Below are 18,037 nucleotides of genomic sequence, written 5' to 3'. Positions count from 1 at the left end.
GGAATCAACAGATCCAAAGACAAAACAGACCAGGGGTACCAGGGGATAGAGGCGGGAGCAATGGGGGGGTGACCGCCAAAGGGTGGTGGGGTTTCTTCATGAGAGGAAGACAATGGTCTAACGCTAGACGGCAGCGATGGCTGCTCAACTGCAGATGCACTGAAGACAGCCGACTGTACACTTCTATGCAGTGGATTTCATGGCGTGTGAGTTCCATCCCAACACCCACCTGCCTGTGAGGGGGAGGGAGGGTCTGAACTGTGAGTTCAGCGTGAGAGGGAATGAGGGCTGAGGACCCCGCTCAGCTGTTTGTGGGGTTCTTCCTCGGGGAGCTGCGCTGTCTCCCAGTAGGTGCTTTGCCCCTGTGAGAAAGGCCTGTAACCGTCCAGTTGGCCTCTGACCAGAAGGTAAACCCGGTTCACAGGGACAAAAAGAGAGCCCGATCATGCCCACACGTGAAAGAACACCCCAGATTTCAGGACTAACAGCAGCAATGGTGATGGTTCTGCCTCCACGTGTGACTCTGGAGTCTTATCATGCATTGGGTTTCTAATTCAAAGAGGTAAGAGCTAGTTTTAATGACAGGGTCCTGCCAATTCCAAAGTCAGCCACAGGGGCTGTGTCTCCATCCTGTTCTTTTGTTCAGAGGGACATTCGCTCGAGTTTGACAGATATTAAGGACATATTTGCACGGAAATGAATTTCATCTCCTAATGAGAACAAGAGCTCATTCACAAGAATCAGAAAGGGATTTTCTCAATTTGATTTAGCGTTACCTAACTTTATATCTGTACAACATCTAAAAGAGTTTTCTACACCAGTCACTGGTTATACATGCATTTGGGGAGCACTGGCTTTACACCCAGGAGAAAAGGCTTCTCTGCCCGTGCAGACCAGTTTGGGTCCCACAGAGCTTGCCTGGGTTTCGAACACACAGACATCATCGTGGACATGTGACAAGGTCATGCTTTTGCATCCAAGACAATAGCAAGTGCATGCCCCGTCCTCAGCGGAGCCTGCAGGCTTGGCTTGTAATGAGCAAGGCTCCCCTGTTCTTGGTGGGGATGCAATAAATACGGTAATGCTAAGAGGCAGAGACGATAACACAGCTTGCTCCTCGCTTCGCCTTTCTTACTTTGTCAGGAGCGTGCCACAGCCCCTCCCGGGCCATCCAGGGTCTATTTTTATTAAAAAATACAGGGGCATCCAAGCTAAAATAATCCTTGATTATTAAGTTTAGAATGGAATTGCAATTTGAGAAAAGAGAGAGCCAGTGACAGTGATTTGAATGCCTAGGGAATCTGTTACACTCGTTTCTGCAAGGGAACTCGCTGCAGAAAAACACAGCAGCCAGGATGAGGCGTTTTCAGTGTGAGTTCTTGGTTTGAGGAAGGACAAGTGGCCTTGACAATGTGGGATGATTCAAGGACAAGCCAGTATCATGCCAGAACAGCTCTCCATGGGAGAAGAACAGCGCCACTTTCTAGGAAATCAAAAGACCTCCCAGTGTAAAATCAGCATGGATTCCAGGGTTTGCAGAGCTGAGGTTGGAATCCTGGGAACATCACTTACTCACCAGGGACCTTGAACAAGCTATTTGACCTCTACAAGCCTCAGTTTCCTCATCTATTTGTGGGAATAACGGCATCTACTGACCAGGTCAGGATGCAAGGCAAATACAATGGTCAAGAACAAACATGTGATGCTTGGCATCTGACCTACACAAATGAGTTCTCTTCAGTTTTATATAAACACATGCACGACCAAAGAGTACAGCTCTCTCACCTATTTAAAGGTATTACCTGTCCACATTTTCTCTTTTTTTATCCTCACTTGAGGATTTTTTCATTGATTTTGGAGGGAGAGAAACACTGACTGGTTGCCTCCCACATGTGCCTGGACCACAAGCACAGGGTACCAGGGATCGCATACACCTGCACACAGACTGGGGATCAATCCCACAACCCAGGCATGTGCCCTCACTGGGAATCGAACCCACAACCCTTCAATTACAGACCAACACTGATCAACTGAGCCACCTGGCCAGGGCTATTTTCTCTCTTTTATTTTTAACTTCCTTGAGATATAACTGAAATAAAAATTATATATATTACAAGGTGAACATTAAATATCATAAACATTTAAGGTGATGTTTTTATATGTATACATTATGAACTAATCACCATAATCAATCTAATTAGCATATTCATCCTCTCCTGTAGTTACCACTTTCTTTTTTATTCCATGCTATTTTCTTAACTCTTACTAGAACATTTTAAAACCTCCATTTATTTTATACTCAGTACCCCAAAAATACATTCCTGGGAGGATGAAGATGATTTTAGAGACAATAATGATAGCAATCTTTCCCTAAAGGAAATAATTAAAAAAAAAACAGATACTCAGAATGGTAACATTTTTTTTTCCTGATTGCGAACCCAGACTTTGAAGCTAGGTCGACTGGGTTCAGACCTGGCCCTGCCCTTCCCTTCTGCATGACCTTCATCCTTAACTTTTTATTTTTTTTAAGATTTATTTTTAGAGAGAGGGTATGGAGGGGCAGGGGGAGGGAGAAAGAGCAGAAGAGAAACATTGATGTGTGAGAGAAACATCAATTGGTTGCTTCTAGCATGCCCCTAGCCTGCAACATGGCCCACAACCCAGGTATGTGCCCTGTCTGGGAATCGAACCTCTGATGTTTCAGTGTGAGGGATGACACTCACCCCACTGAGCCACACCAGTCAGGGCTTGACTTAACATCTTGATCCTCAGTTTTATCGTTGGTGGAATGAGCACAATAACAATATTCACTTCGAAGAGGCATAGGAGCATAAAATGCATTAATACCTGAAGAGCACTCGGAACAGTGCCTGATACATTTGTATGTGTTACATAAATCAAATGCAGAGATGTTTCACCTAGATTGTCTCTTCTGATATTCAAAACAGGCTCTCTGATGGCTTGGGGAACAAGCCAAAGCTGCGAGCAGCACAGTGACTTGCCTAGGGCCACCCACCCAGCTCCGAGATGGCCAGCCCAGCATCATAATCTAGCTCTGTTCCTTTGTTGTATTCAAACCCTGGATGCTTCCCTTCACGATCTGGAAATGGCTTCTATAATAAATTTCAGCCTGAATAAGCAATGCGACGGTTACAGGCCAATACTGGTCACCAACAGGCTGTTTCATCCTCCATGCTCTTCAGGGGAGCGAGGGAAGTTCAAACAAACTGAGAAAAACCAACCAGCCGCTTGAAATGCAGAGCAAGGGGCGCACCCAGCCTCGCCCAGCCGTGGAGTGTGAGAGTGCGTAGATCATCCTAGCAAGCAAATATTAAATTTTTACAAGCTGGCCAACCTTCCTGCCCAGGAGGTAAACACTTAAGTTACTAAATAAATATTTCCTTTCTCTGCTCACTAAAAGCTCCGTTTCCTGGAAGCGCGGCTGTAGCTCACGGTGTATTTGCGGTTGGGAGTGGGGTTGCAGGCATTCCCCCAACACTCCTTTACCCGTCTTTCCACCCAGGTGGCGAAAACACGTACTGTGCTGTTTTCTATGAAATCAGCTTTTGCTCACACACATTTTATATTCTTTTCTTTCTCATCCATTCTTCCTTCACCACGGAGGCTGCATAATGAGATGACCAAAAATAAATGTGAAGAGACAACAGAAGGCCGCCACCAACCACAGCGTGCAAGAATTCCATTTTTTTATTGCTTTTCTGCTAGCCTTTTACTGCCCCTCCCCCCGTACTCCCACCATGTATGTGTCTGGATGTACGCAACACACATGTTCACAGAGCAGAGTGAGACTATACATGTGTTTTTGAATTATGCTGTCACTTATTTTGTATCATAAAATACTTTTATGTTATGATATACTTTTGAAACCAACTGAGAACACACTTTACTCTAAGAGGATGTTCCATTTATTTAATCTTACTGTTTTTAAGTGTTGTTCTAACTTTATAAGTAATATTTCCTAAAAGCCTTTTTTTTTGTAGTTAGGATTATCCTTTTCTTTTTTTAAGATTTTATTTATTTATTTTTAGAGTGGGGAAGGGCGGGAGAAAGAGAGAGAGAGAGAAACATCAATGTGTGGTTGCCTCTCACGTGGCCCACACTGGGGACATGGCCTGCAACCCAGGCATGTACCCTGACTGGGAATTGAACCTGCGATGCTTTGGTTCACAGTCCGCGCTCAATCCACTGAGCTACGCCAGCCAGGGCAGGATTATCCTTTTAAGAGAGAGCCTCTAATGTACTTGTATAGGGTCACGGTCTTGGACATAATACTATGACATTTCTTTCCCCCCAAAATTGCCAGAGTTTTCGGGGTGGGCACCAGTGTACACGAGTGCTCACATCACTCTTTTACTGTCTTTCAAAACACAGCGTGCCTGCTGTCGCTAGGCGAACTGCAGAAGTAAAATTGATTCCACCTAACAAAGCAAGCCTTCAATAAAGAAGCCGCTGAAAATCTTGTCTGGAAACTAAATCTAATTACTGTAATTCATAGTGAAAGCCCAAAGAGGCAGCCTGGCCCACTATTATTCTATTATTTTTAACATTAGAAAGGTACCACGTTTGTCAAAGTATTTTATCATCATGTGTTTGTTAATCCCCATCGTGAGCGCTGGAAGCGATGAGGCTATTTATAGCTGGACTTTCTGGGCTGAAAATCTTTCCAAAGTCCTATTGTCTTGATAGCTAAGCTCATTGGCACCAGCAGATCAATGTATAGAATGATTCTCTCGATTGTAGAATTTCATGGATGGGAGGGAAGGAAGAGGTTATTTGGTTCAAAAAGATCCAGGCATCACAGGCATAGGGTGCGGAGCTTTCGTAACACGTGACAAGAATTTGCTTTCTTCTCCGATCCCCACGCCACCGTGAAACTGCGTGGCCATCAGCCGTGGACGATGAAACTACTAACTCTCTTTAAATTTAACACCCTTGTGCTGCGCTGTCCGTGTCGGAGTGAGGTTTGTCTTCAATGGAATTCCTACCATTTCGACAACCGTTGGCATTATTTGACTTGCAGCTAAAGCAACAGCAACAATACTGACAACCGACACACCAGCAGAAGCTTCTGTGAGCTGATAATTGGCCGTAATTGAGGAATACATAATTGACGACCTGTAATCACGCAAACACACTTCTCTCTGAACAGTGGGCTTTGTCTTCGGTTGGGGAGGGACCCAAGTTCTCTAGTGGAGACAAGGACTGAATGCACAAGAGGCTGAAAACCACTCATCTAATTCAGTGTTCAGCCTCCCAAATGCCTGGTTTCAAGTGACAGATGAAGGCTGCAGAACCTCGGGGAGTCTCGAAGGCGCTAGGAGCGATGGCTGTGTGGAAAGGGCGCCACCCCTCCTGTCGGGAGACACAGGCTGGAACCCCACTCGCCAATCCCACTTCCTCCTCACTGAGCGAGGAGGAGGAGGAGGAGAAGGAGGAGAGAGCCCCACCCCTGAGTGTGTTCTGTTTACTGGTGGCCTGCCTCTCCCAACCCCCTTCCACAGGGCAGGAGGGCAGTGAGTCTGGTGTTTTGCTGACCTGCCAGCTGACCGCAGGCACATACGGAGGCCCCGGTTTATAGTGACCTCACCCATCCCGCCTGGTCTGTGTGACCAGGCAAAGAGATGCAGTTCTCACCCCTTGGCAAGGAGAAGTCAATGAAAGCTTTTCAGAAATCAGGTCGGCCTGTCTGAAACACCACTCAGGCATTAGAGGGAATGGATCTGGGGAGACGGGAAGGACGGGTGGCCATGAGGGACTCTGTGTACCTGAACTTGGCCGGGCACCGTGGGGATGGAGGAGACAGTGGGATGGAGAAATGTGTTCCAGAAAGATCCTGGAGGCACTGATAGCGGATGGGCTGGTCGGGGGACTGAACCAAAGACGAACCCCATTTCCTGCAGGATTGGCAGGTCTTGGGGTGTCCACCATTCCCCCTACCACTGCTGACAGTTGGATTCGAGTGTAAAACTTTCCATTGCTCTGTTCGGTCGAAATCGGAGCTTTCCGTGACTATTCCTGCTGCGGAGACCCTTCTGGAACCTGACTCGGTCATGTGATCCATCCCCGGACTGTTGGCTACCGCTCTGGGTAAGCTTCATCCAAACTCTTGGTAAGATATTTTGAAGAGGGCCAAGGACGCTGGCTGGAGCTGGCGATTCCACCCTGGACATACCCTAAGTAGGCTGAGCTATCAACCGACACAGTGAGGGCACGGGAGAAACGCCATGTGAATAAGTAGAGGCAAACACCAGGAATTTCACGGGGACAAGCGATGACTCGGAAAGGCAGTGTCATTCCCTGGAGGAAGAAAAACCTACCCTTTGTGCGCCTGGTTCCAGGGGGACCCACGAGGGCCATGGCTATCATCTGCAGGTGGGTAATTTTCACTTTAATAAAAGGCAGGACCTTCCTTAAGGTCAGAAATGCCCAGAGGTGGGGGAAAGAGTAAACAACTTATTTTAAGTGTTTACTGGAAAAGAATACACAACTTATTTTAGTTTGCTAGGGCTGCCCTAGCCAAATACCACAGAATGGACACAAAACACCATAGACGGAGTAGCTTAAATAATCTAAATTTATTTCTCACACTTCCAGAGGCTGAAGTCCAAGATCAAGGTGTCGGCAGGGCCGGTTTCTTCTGAGGCCTCTTTTCTTAGTTTGTAGATGCCACCTTCTCCACGTGTTCTCACGTGGTCTTCACACCGTGAGCGCCTGTGTCCTAATCTCCTCCGATCAGGACACCAGTCACACTAGATGAGGACCCACTCTGTTGGACTTCCTTTTCATTGAATTCCCTCGTTCAAGATCCTATCTCCAAATTCAGTCACATTCTGCTGTACTGGGGGATAAAACTCCAACAAATAAAGTCTGGGTGGGGGGGGGAACACATACAACTCAGCCACCACCTGTCCACAGGGACGTGTAAGCAGAGGTCTGGTGACTGTCAGGCAAGGGACGTTGATGAAGAAATGGAAACATCCAATTTGGGGTGTCCCTTCAGGTCCCTTCAGGTCTCAGAGCTGCACTTCTAAATGTTGTGAGACGGCACCTAACTGCTGCTATTAAACATTAAGGAGCACAACCACCTCCCCAAGGTCTCAGGCAAAAATTACATCTTCACGGCAGCTTAACTGACAGTTGAGTGGTGCTCTGATTTTCCCCACGGAAACACACACACACATACACACACACACGCCAGCAGACACGCTCCGGCAGAATGCAACCATCGCGCTCACCTGTGGAACAGGACGGACTTGACCAAGGTGACGACGTCCCGGCTGGCGTTATATCCAGCGCAGACGATCGCGACGTGGATTGTCTGAAAAGCAAACAAGGACAAGGAGAGCAGTTAGACTAGTAGAAGAGGGCCTTCTCAGAACTTCCAACCGCACGACGGAGAAAAACCGCCCTTAGTTCTCATCGGGATCATTACAAAACAGAGAACAGAGGCTGCATCCTGGAAAATAACTCGAGACAGTTTTATTAAGGCCTTTTTAATCGGTTTATGGAGCTATCATCATTTGGAAGCCATTAAGGCTCTTTTCAATTACATTTTGGGGACGAGAGAAATGGCGATTGGCTCAAATGAACAGTGAGTTCCCTGCCCCCACGCCGGGACACAATGACAGCTGGGAACGAGAGAGAAGAAAGAAATGCGCCCTGGAAGGACGAAGTGGCCACCAGGGATCTCGGACGGAGGAGGGAGGGCTCCGAGAGGCTGTGAAGTGTTCTCACGAGACATCTCAGGTGAAGGTCAGCTTGGTAAGGCGTCTGGCTCGCAGCCGGGAGATCATTCGAAGGACTGGAGGCAGGCAGAACTGAAGGGAGGCGGGTGGGCCATCCCATCCAAGCAGTTAAGAGCATGGGCTCCAGACACGAACGGATGAGTCCTAGCTCTGTTCTTTAACCCAAGGCGACCCTGCGAAGGTGGCAGTGTCCGCGGACTCCCCGTCACAGGAGGGGCACGGCACACATCTGCAGATACCATGGAGTGTGTGAGGGGACGCCGCCGAGGACAGGATGCGGTGCTTGGCGCACTGCACTCCAATCACAGCACCGACGTCCTGGAGACCTGACCTTCCCAAACGGGGTGCCATGGCGCCTCGGTGTGCTGGCATGGACTCCAGGCAACAAAGACACTCTCCAAGCCCTCCAGGCGACCTCAGGCTTGGCCGCCCTCTGCTGCCAGCACCTTTTCCTATTTATTGTCCCTCCTGGCACCATACTGGTATTAGTTTCTATAACAGAATGAATGGGCCGCAACTTGACGAACATTGGAAAGTGCTGCTCTAGGGCACCCCCTACAGGAACCATCTAGCCTCTCTCAAAACAGCTCCAGGGAGGGAGGGGCCGAGCCTGTCATGCCGTCTCCTTTACAAAGCACAGCCTTCCTAGCATCGACACCTGTCTCCTGACCCCACTACGGCCTTGTTCAGTCCTGGCCGTGAGGGGGCATACCCCCCAGAACGAGTATGCCCCCTCTGGCACCCAATACTTCAATTAAAGGGGGGTTCTTGACGGGCGCCTCTTCATTTTCACAACCGCCCACAGCCCTTCCTCCCGTGGCGTGGCTTCCAGACCCCCTGTTCCCCTAATGGACCCCTTCAGAATGCAGTTCTGATACCCTGGTCGCCCCCCACACAGGCTTTGCGGACAAGGACACCCCTCACCACCAAGGGAAGTCTAACCACTCCGGGGACAAGCCATCCAACAGTTCTGAACGCACTTCCACGACCTCTTCCATTCCAACGGCCTTCCCACCTCCTGGGCCACAAACTCTCAGTGCCAGAAGCGGGCCCTTAGCTATGTCCAGACCCTCGCTGCCTCAGACACCCTGAGATCATGAGCTCCCCACTCCCGTGGGATTCTCTGAGTCTCGCGCCCACGACACCTGCTCCTTGCGCTCACAGAGTCCCTTTCCGTGCCATCACCGCTTACCTGAGTGAAAATCATCTCACTGTACTCTCGGCTCCCTTACGTCATCACCCCCACACTCAATATGCAACCCCCCACCCCTGAATCCGGGCTGTGGTGTCCCCCCTCCACTCTTCTACCGGGGAATCCAGAAGGAAGCTGAGGGAGGGGAGAGAAGAACAGTAAGACTGATGAGCACTCACATGTACTGAGCAAATAAATCACCATGTTCTAAGTCCTGTGCTTAATTCTTCAGACAGATTAACAGATTTAAGTCTCACGGCTGGATGGGACAGGTACAGTGTTATCATTTCAGTATTACAGATCAGCAAACGCAGGCTTAGCGAGGCGAGACTCGGGTTTGGGAATGGAGGTTCTGAACCCCAATGGCACATCGGAAATACCCAAAAGACTGTTGAAACATCCCCTGTGGCCCAGCCTGACCTGAGACCTATTAACTCACCATCTCTGACGTCCAGGACCCTAAGTGGCTCTGCTGAAGGTGCTGGCTCTCAAGAGAGGTTAATGGAGTCCCCCTGTCCCCCTGGAACATGTTGACAATGTCTGGAGACATTGTTAGTTGTCTTTTGGGGGTGTGACAACCCCAGGGAGAGGCCAGGGACAAGGCTCCACATTTTACCACGCACAGGGCAGCCCTCACAGCAAAGAATGACCCCCCCCCCCCCCCGGAAAGTCAGCCGTGCTGCTGTTGGAAGCCTTCTTCTTAGGAAGAAGGAAGGGGGTCAGGAGAACCTCGCCTCGCACAGGGAACCGGCGCTGCCTCTTCCCAGTCTAATCTATGCCTTCACTTCTCGGCCTGTGAAATGAAGACGCCAACCCCCATCTCTGCAAAATGGCTCTGAAAGACTGAAATGCAGATGCAACTGTCACCACTTAAATCACAAAGAAAACGGTTGGAAAAAACGCTTGCACGTGGGGGACACACCCAGGGAGGGGGCAAGAATGGGTAAGAGCACGCAGAATCGGGCTCTGTGGAATTAGAAATATTTAAACAGGAGGCCTCCGAGACATCAAACTTCACTTTGGTTTCAGGGTTCAGGGATTTTTTAAAAAATAGGCCCATTCAATGTAATTATAGCCACGTATCCTCAAATATTTTACGTAATTTTCCAATCTCTTTCTTTTCATCCGCTACACCCACCGTCCCGGATAAATTCGTCACCCGAAGGCCTAGCAGCTGCTCCCTGCTCCCCGGGACAGCAGGAGTCCAAGTGCCGTGAACGTGCTTTTGGAAGAGTCTGGGTGGTCCCAGACCTCGTAGGTGCAGAAATGAATGACAGGAGTGGACAGGGGGGGGGGGGGGGAGGGGTGGGGAGAGCAGGGGAAGGGGAGGAACGGCCCCTGAAGAACAGGGTCACAAACACGGTCTCACCATGACAACTTCTGATCTTGAAGCTACGAAGTGCAGGCTTTCCTTCCTCAATGTGGGGGCTTAAAGGTGGCCCCAGGCACTTGGACGTTCCTCCCATCAGAGGGAAGTGTCTAAATATCGGATTCTGAGACCACTGGCCCGCTTATCATATTAGCCTTTCCCCCGTATTTGTAGATGTCACACTTGCCTTTATTGGCGATAAAGGCCGGGCAGGCAGGGGGATGACGTTCTTATCTGCCCCTCCACACTCCCTCCCTGCACCTTCCCCAGCTCGCCGTGCGCCCAAGAGCCTGGCCTTTACAGACTGAAATGCTGGGGTTCCTACAACTTCTGGATTCTGGCTAACTCTGGTCAAAGGAGGGCAGGAGGAAGGCCAGGCCAGGCCAGGCTGCCCTGCTCCGGTCAGGGGCCCTCCCCTCCTACACTTCCAGTTCTTGCTGGGTTCACAGGCCCCCGCCTCCCACCCCTCGCCCGCCCCGGGGTTTGCAGTGACTCCTCAGGGAGCTCGGCAACCCTCGTCAGTTTCCCTCCACACCGCCCACACCTCCGGCCCTGCATTACCCGGCCCCTCCACCCTCCAAGCGTGCCATGCTTCCTGGCCAGCTCTGGTGACCCTTCCTCAGCACCCCATTTGTCCTGGTGGCTGGGAGGGAAGCCCAGAAGACTTGGAAGCCTGCCCAGATCTAGTGCTTATCCCTAAAGAGAAACAAAGCAGGAGGGCACCAGTGTGCCCGACTTAAAACTGTATCATTGGAGTTGCACATTTTAAGGAGATCAGCAAAGATCTCAGACACATGGACTACAAGGCTCTTTCTAAGGAGGCCCACAAAGACTCCTGGTCCCTCCCCCGAGTCCTGAGTCGGGTGCTCTGCACACCTGGCACACCTGGAAGCTGCCCCCGAACACGTAGGTCGGAGAGCACCACAGCTGTGAACCAGGGACATTCCCGGTGCCACTGGGGTCAGGGGGCAACTTCTGCTTTTAGGACCTGCAGGAGGAATTCAGGCGTGATGAGCATTTTTTTGGAGTTTCCAACATGACAGAAAAATATCCCCTGGCGTTGTTTTCTCATATATGCATACAATCATTGTCCCGGAAGAAATTCAGACCAAACTAAGAGGTGGCGGGCAAGTGGCAGCCCAGCCCAGCTGCCTTAGCCCCACTGTCAGCAGCGACCCAAAAGGCCCGGTATATACCCTCTGGGCAGTCTGCCTGGGGGCACGATGTAGGGAAAGCATCGCCTATCAGGGGACTGCAGGTGCGGGAGAGCGAGGGGAAACCCATTTAAAAGCTGCAGACAGTGAGGCTCGGTCCAGATTCTGGTGCTGGAGGCAGGGCCTCCCAGAGGAGAGCCACGGCCACGGCCAGGTGGCAGCTGGGAGCGGCACAGAGCTGGGGACAGAAGCAGGAACGAGTCAGTGAAGAAAACCAGCCAGAGTCAAGAGACCTGGGTTTGAGCTGCAACTTCAAAGCGGAGTTGCCATATGACCTTGGAGTAGCCGCACGGGCGCATCTGTGAAACGGAGGTAAGAACGGGCACCCCATTGGTTGCCGTGAGGAGCGGACGGTCGAGTGCCAGAGGGTGCACCCGGTGAACCGCTGCCTGTCCGTGTTTGCTGGGTGCACACACAGCACGAGGAGACAGTGGCACCACCTCCCGGCTGTGACCTCCTCCTCGGTATTACAGGACACACTACTTACTGCCCGCCCTCAAGGGGCTGTTGAGGAACCAAAGTGTGTGGTTCTCCCACTCGAACATGCATCTAAGTCCCCGAGAAGCTTATTACAACGGAGTGCCGGGCCCCTCCCCAGAGCCTGAGGCAGGAGGTTGGGTGAGAGGCCCGAGGATGACCTGCATCCGGGTGATGCTGACGCTGCGTGTCCGGGGACCACACTTGGAGAACCACTGCTCTGCCTGAAGCGCTCTGAGGAGGGTCTCTGGTAACAACTCAAGAGCTGTTGGCTGGGATTAGGTTGAGAGGGTATGAAGGGTGTTCGCAGAGCCTATTTCCAGTGCCTTTTCTACAGACGGCACCACTTCCCCTTCACTTGCATAAAGCAAGCGATGGTAGCGCCCATCCGCACTCTCTCCCAGGTCAGGGAGTTTCTGGCTCTTCAGGGGGGCGGTGGGGGAGGGGGCGGGGAGGCAAAGGGAGGGAGGCTTCCACTGTGCCAAGGACGAAGCCCGGGAAACCAGGAGAGCCGAGGGCCACCCCAGCCCTGCCTCTGGCCCAGCTGGGTGAGCTGGGGCGAGTTACCCAACCTCTCTGATCCTTAGTGAGTCCTTTGTAAAAGGAGGAATTTATTATTTCTGTACAGAGCTTTCTCCTAACATTCAAGGTTTTCCAAAATTCACAATGAAGGAGGAGAGACACAGAACAGTTAAGTACCTTGTCCAAGGTCCATGCCTCAGCCAACTGGTGGCAAATGGGTTGAATTCAGAGTCCTGCCTGTAAACCGACACACCCTGGCTCAATAAAGCATATATGCAACTATTAAAATTTTTAAAAAGGATCGCTAATGTGTCATTTAAAATCATCTTACAAACCTTTATTAGAGGTGTCTACAAATCTTAGGCACCTCTACTCTCTTGGGAAACTACCAACAGAATTCTATTTACTCTAGATATTGAATCATGGACCCAAAACACAGAATTAACTCAGCCTCATAGAAACCAAGAGACACCTCCCAAATGCAGTGGAAGCCAAAGCATCAGGGGCTCAGCCAGGGGCGGGTGAGCGGCAGGGGCTCCAGGGCCCAGGGTGAGGAGAGGATGGGCTGAACTTCCAGGTGTGACCCCAAGGCAAGGCCCAATCATAAATGAGCAAGAGGAGAAGACCCATCCAGCCTTCTCCATCCTGCACGTTCCTGGCCTGCTACAGGACTGATTTGCTTGTGTTATGAAGAATATCACAGTCCGAGGAATCAGGAAAACAAGTGTTTCATGGAAAGCACACGAACAGGTGAGACTGACTGGGGGTCAACAGCAGTTTCATGGGTAGAGTGGACCCACGTTTGGGGCAGGTGGGTTGTCCAAATGCTGCCTGATACGGATCCACCATGGCTGCCACATGTTACACTCCTCCCTACGGGGCCTCTGGCTGGCTGGCCTGACCCAACAGTTGACACACATTCATCAAACATTCAGTCACTCTACAAAAGAGGACTGAGCACCTACTGCCCGCCATGCTCAACTGTGGGTGCTGGTCACATAACAGTGAGCAAGAGAGACCAAACCCTTGCTCCCGCCATGGGAATAGACAGGCTACTTGGGGGATATGTGTGTGTGGGTGGTGAGGAGGGCTAAGATTTTAAAGTGGGCTTGTCTGGGCAGCTATCCTGGAGAGGTGACCTGGGAACGCAAATCTGAAGTAAACGAGGAAATGAGCCTTTCAGGTATCCAGGCGGAGTGCACCAGGCCGGGGACAGTACAGGGTAGCCAGTGGGCTTTAGGACCACGGAGGAGCCTGGGCTGCCTAGACAGAGGCAGTGAGCAGGAGGTGAGGGAAGACCAGAGGGGCCAGTGAGGCTGACCCTGAGTCCTCACAGGCATTTGGAAGAACCTGCCTTTTCTGCTGTGTGAGCAGAGAAGCCACTGGAGAGCTCAGAGCTGGAAATGGCACGATCTGACTTTTATTTTAAAAGGCTCACTCAAGATGCCAGTTGAGAACAGATTGTCTGTACGTGTGCATACATGGCAGGGGCAGGGGGAGGGGCAGGGGAGCAAGCAAGGAAGCAGAGAGAACAGTCCAGAAGTTACTGCAATAAGCCAAGTGTGATGGATGCTGCCCAACGCCCCTTTGATGGGGTCCTTGTTGCTTGGTGTGCAGTGGGCAGGTGGCCATGAGCTGTCACAACTATAGGAGGCAGCGGACCACCTTTCCAAGGTCAGCCCCTTTCTGGGGTGACCACATCCAATAAAACCCACAGCATCCTCGGGTGCCAGCCCTACAGACACGCCTTCATAGGCAGTCCACACAAGAAACGCCACCTCAGGGTGTGCTTCATGGCACCATAAGCAAGAGGTGAGGTAAGACCGGGCGTTAGTGGAGGAGGTGGAAAAAGACCAGGTGATGTATCTTTCAAAATCCCTCATGACTGCTTTGCAGTCGGCTTCTCCAGTGGAGGAAGCAGAATATCACAGGTGTTAAGATTTACAGCCTGTGGCGAGGATGAGGAGCCGCTGTGCACTGTAGCTGAGCGTATAAAACGGTGCAGCCACTATGGCATAGGGCAGGGGTGTCAGCCTCGTGGTTGTCTTCAAAGGGCCGAATGTAATTTCAACTCCTTAATGGTTAAGGAGTAGTTACACTTATACAGTCCTAAAATTATTTCAGCCCTTTGAAGGCAACCATGAAGCTGATGTGACCCCCGGTGAAAAAATGAGTTTGACACCCCTGGTACAGGGTATAATGGTTCCTGGAAAAATTAAAGTAGAATTTCCATATGACCCAGCAACCCCACACTTGGAGACAGATTTTATATCTTCTCACAAAGAAACTGAAAGCAGGATCTCCAAGAGATGCTTGCACACCCCTGCTCATGGCAGCACTATTCATGGAGAGGTGGAAACACCCCAGGTGCCCATTGTCAGAGGCACGGACAGACAGAATCTGCGTATTGCATAAATGTATATGAACGTTGTTCAGCCTTACACAGGAAGGAAATCCTGTCACATGCTACCGCTTGTATGAACTTGGAGGACATTACACTAAGTGAAACAAGCCAGTCACTTAAGGACAAACACGGAATGTCCATCCCACTTCTAGGAGCGACCTAAAGCACTCACATTCAGAGACAGAAAGTAGAGTGGTGGCCGCCAGGAAGCGGGGAGAGGGAAATGGAAGAGGTTGAGTTGTTTCATGTTCACAGAGTTTCAGTTTTGCAAGATGAAAAAGTTCTGAAGATCCCATTGCACCACAACGTGAATACACTTAACACTACTGACACTGTGCACTTAAAAATGATTATGAGGGGCCCTGGCTGGCGTAGCTCAGTGGATTGAATGTGCGGGCCGCGAACCAAAGCATAGCAGGTTTGATTCCCAGCCAGGGCACATGCCTGGGTTGCAGGCCACGGCCCTCAGCAGCTGCACATTGATGTATGTACTTTCCCTGGGCCACAGTTCAAAACCAAAGAGACTTACAGTGTAAATCTGAGTTTTTTAGCTACATGGCCCCGATAAGCCTAAACCTTTCCATTTATAAAATTAAGGCGATTAAAATGATCTCATGAGCTAACATACATAAAATGCAATGCCTAACACCTAAAATTTACACAATAAGTGAAAGTGAGTATAATTAGTATCCTTACCCTCAACAGCCTGCGCGCCCCCCCCCCTTTCCTGGGGCTCCTGCTCTCATCGAGCGGGGTGACTAGCTAAGCTTCCTTATTTCTCAGTTTAGGATGCACTGATGCACCACCTCACCTATCAAACTCCTCCCCGCCTCTGAAGATATAATACCACCTACTGGAACCTCAGTTTCCTCATCTATCAGAAAAAGGGGGTAATAAATATATCAACTTCCAGGGTTGCTGGACAGACTGAGATGATGCATGCCAAGGGCTTACAGCCTGGCATCCTATCAGTAGGAGATATATGCATCAGCTGTTATTATTAATTATTATCATTATAAAGGAGTTTATGGAATGAGAAGGCTCTACTTTCAAGGACTCGAGCGTTACATATTCTCAGAAGGCAGGGCTCAGGTTCTTCCTTGTGCCCTCACTCCCACGCGCCTTCACGGAAGAACTGGGGCAGTCCCGGCCCCACTGCGGGAAGCAGGGCCTTCTGCTCTGCCCAGGTCCCCGGGCTCCGTCGAATGCTGGCGCTGCCTTTATCCTCGCCACACACAAGGGGGCAGAGACACGGGAATCATTCACCACCTGGGCCATGATCACAGCTATGGAGAATGAGGAGGGAAGTGTAATGTTTCCCCCCACGTTAGTGTCATCATCTGTAAAATAAGCCGGCTGCATCTTTACTTGTTTTTGTTACTGGTACACTTTCTTTATGTGTGTTGTGTGTCCCTATGTTTCCCCCTAACATTTATTTAATTGAATTTAAAAAATACACTAAAGGCCCATTTTCAAAAATTAAATTTATAGGAGAAAGCGACATAGAAAGCAGGTGAAGGCAGGCCCGTTCAGGAGGCTCAGACAGGAGGCTGCCAGACACGGGGCCCCTGGCAATGGCCACAGTGTGGGTGGCAGCCAGCCCCCAAGAGTGTCCTCGCAGGTCCCTGCCAGCCGGTACTCACGGCCTCGTGTAGACTCGCCTACACTCTCAGGGCTGATGTGTATGGCCAATGGAACTCGGCAGAAGCAATGGTATACGACCTAACGACCCAGGCTGGGTCATAAAAAAGACTGCAGTTTCTCCCTTGCTCTGCTGAATCACTCCCTCCAGGAAAGCTAGCTGCCACATCGTGGGAACGCTCCAGCGGTCCGGTGGAGAACAATCAAGAAGCCCAACGGAACTGGGGCTCCAGCCAGGCCAGTGTGCAAACTCAGAAACACAACCTCCAGCCCCAGCCAAGCCTACAGATAACCGTAGCCCCAGTGGGCGCCTTCACTACGACCTCATGGGAGATCTAGGCCCACAACCCTAACTAGACTAGATTCCTTTGGGCTTTATCTTGTCCAGGAGCTGTATGAGATAATAAATGTGTATTGTTTGAAGCTGTTAACTTTGGGGGATGACGTTCAATGAGGCAATAAATGTTAGAGCCAGACAAGGTACCTAAGATAATGGTGGGGGTGGGGGTGGGGGTGAGCCAGGACTCCCTGAAATTACTGTGTAAGAAAACTTACTAGGCTCCCTCCATCTACGACATCCTCTAAGTTCAGGGCCTGACATTGAGGGAAGATACCTTAGTGGACCTACATCCTTGAAGGAGCCCCGAACATGACAAATGAAGCTAACGAAGTGCAAGTTCAAATGCTATGAGAGTCGCATCCAATAGTAAATGTGGTATATGGCAAGATTGCAGGCCAACCCCTCCACTGCTGGGACATTATGCAAAATCCTGGCAGATGAAGTACAAACAAGGAAAGAGATCGAGCAGCTCAAAGTACCGTGGGTTAGTTAGGGGCTCCGGGAAACGCAGGTGAGAGGTGACAAGTTTCATAAACATAAAGCCGAAAGCAAAATGGTATATCCCTGCTGAGCTAACAAATGCAGCCACAATCTGGAAGGCAATTCAAAACAACCCAACTTCCTTAAAAAGGAACAGACACTTCCTTGCTTAGACCTACTGAGAAATGAGAGTGCTTACAGAGCTACCATGGCCCCCGATGTGAAAGATGACCCCCCCCATCATTAACTGGTCACCTGAAGCTTTCTGAAGTGAGGCACCTGCCAGGCCCAGAAGAAGAACTGGGGGCTGAAGCTGATGAAGTGTGGGTTCCAACGGCAACAATGCACAGTGTGTTTAACACAGCGGTCCCAAGCACGGGTGCTGGAAGTAAACTGCTTCAATGTAATGCGAGCCCCACCTCTTCCTGGCAGTGGGACACTGAAATAATTATTTCACCTTTAGGTGTTTTCCTGCCTGCAAAAGGAAAAAAGTATGTGGTGTAGACTAAACGAGCTACTTTACGTAAGCGTAGTATCTGGTACACTTCAAATGCTGTGTAAATGGCAACTTGTATGATGATTACACCACTAGTAAGGATAAAAGTTCAAAGCATAGAGTAGAAGGAAAGAGA

At 50.3% G+C, this 18,037-nt stretch overlaps 1 protein-coding gene across 6 annotated transcripts in view; it reads right to left on the bottom strand.

The window, feature by feature from the left end:
• The window catches only part of LARGE1 (LARGE xylosyl- and glucuronyltransferase 1), a 455,596-nt gene that overhangs the window by 218,634 nt on the left and 218,925 nt on the right, over window positions 1–18,037 (bottom strand). For all 6 annotated transcript variants that reach the window (XM_045826472.1, XM_045826469.1, XM_045826471.1 and 3 more), the window contains exon 4: window positions 7,257–7,339. In XM_045826472.1, coding sequence (XP_045682428.1) covers window positions 7,257–7,339 — 83 coding nt within the window. The remainder of the gene's footprint in view (window positions 1–7,256; window positions 7,340–18,037) is intronic.

This window comes from Phyllostomus hastatus, unplaced genomic scaffold (genome assembly GCF_019186645.2).
Source record: "Phyllostomus hastatus isolate PE091 unplaced genomic scaffold, TTU_PhHast_1.1 phas_scaffold_755, whole genome shotgun sequence".
In the NCBI taxonomy this organism is placed as follows: domain Eukaryota; kingdom Metazoa; phylum Chordata; class Mammalia; order Chiroptera; family Phyllostomidae; genus Phyllostomus; species Phyllostomus hastatus.
The sequence above is the reverse complement of the archived record's forward strand: the minus strand, read 5'-3'. Positions and strand labels throughout refer to the sequence as shown.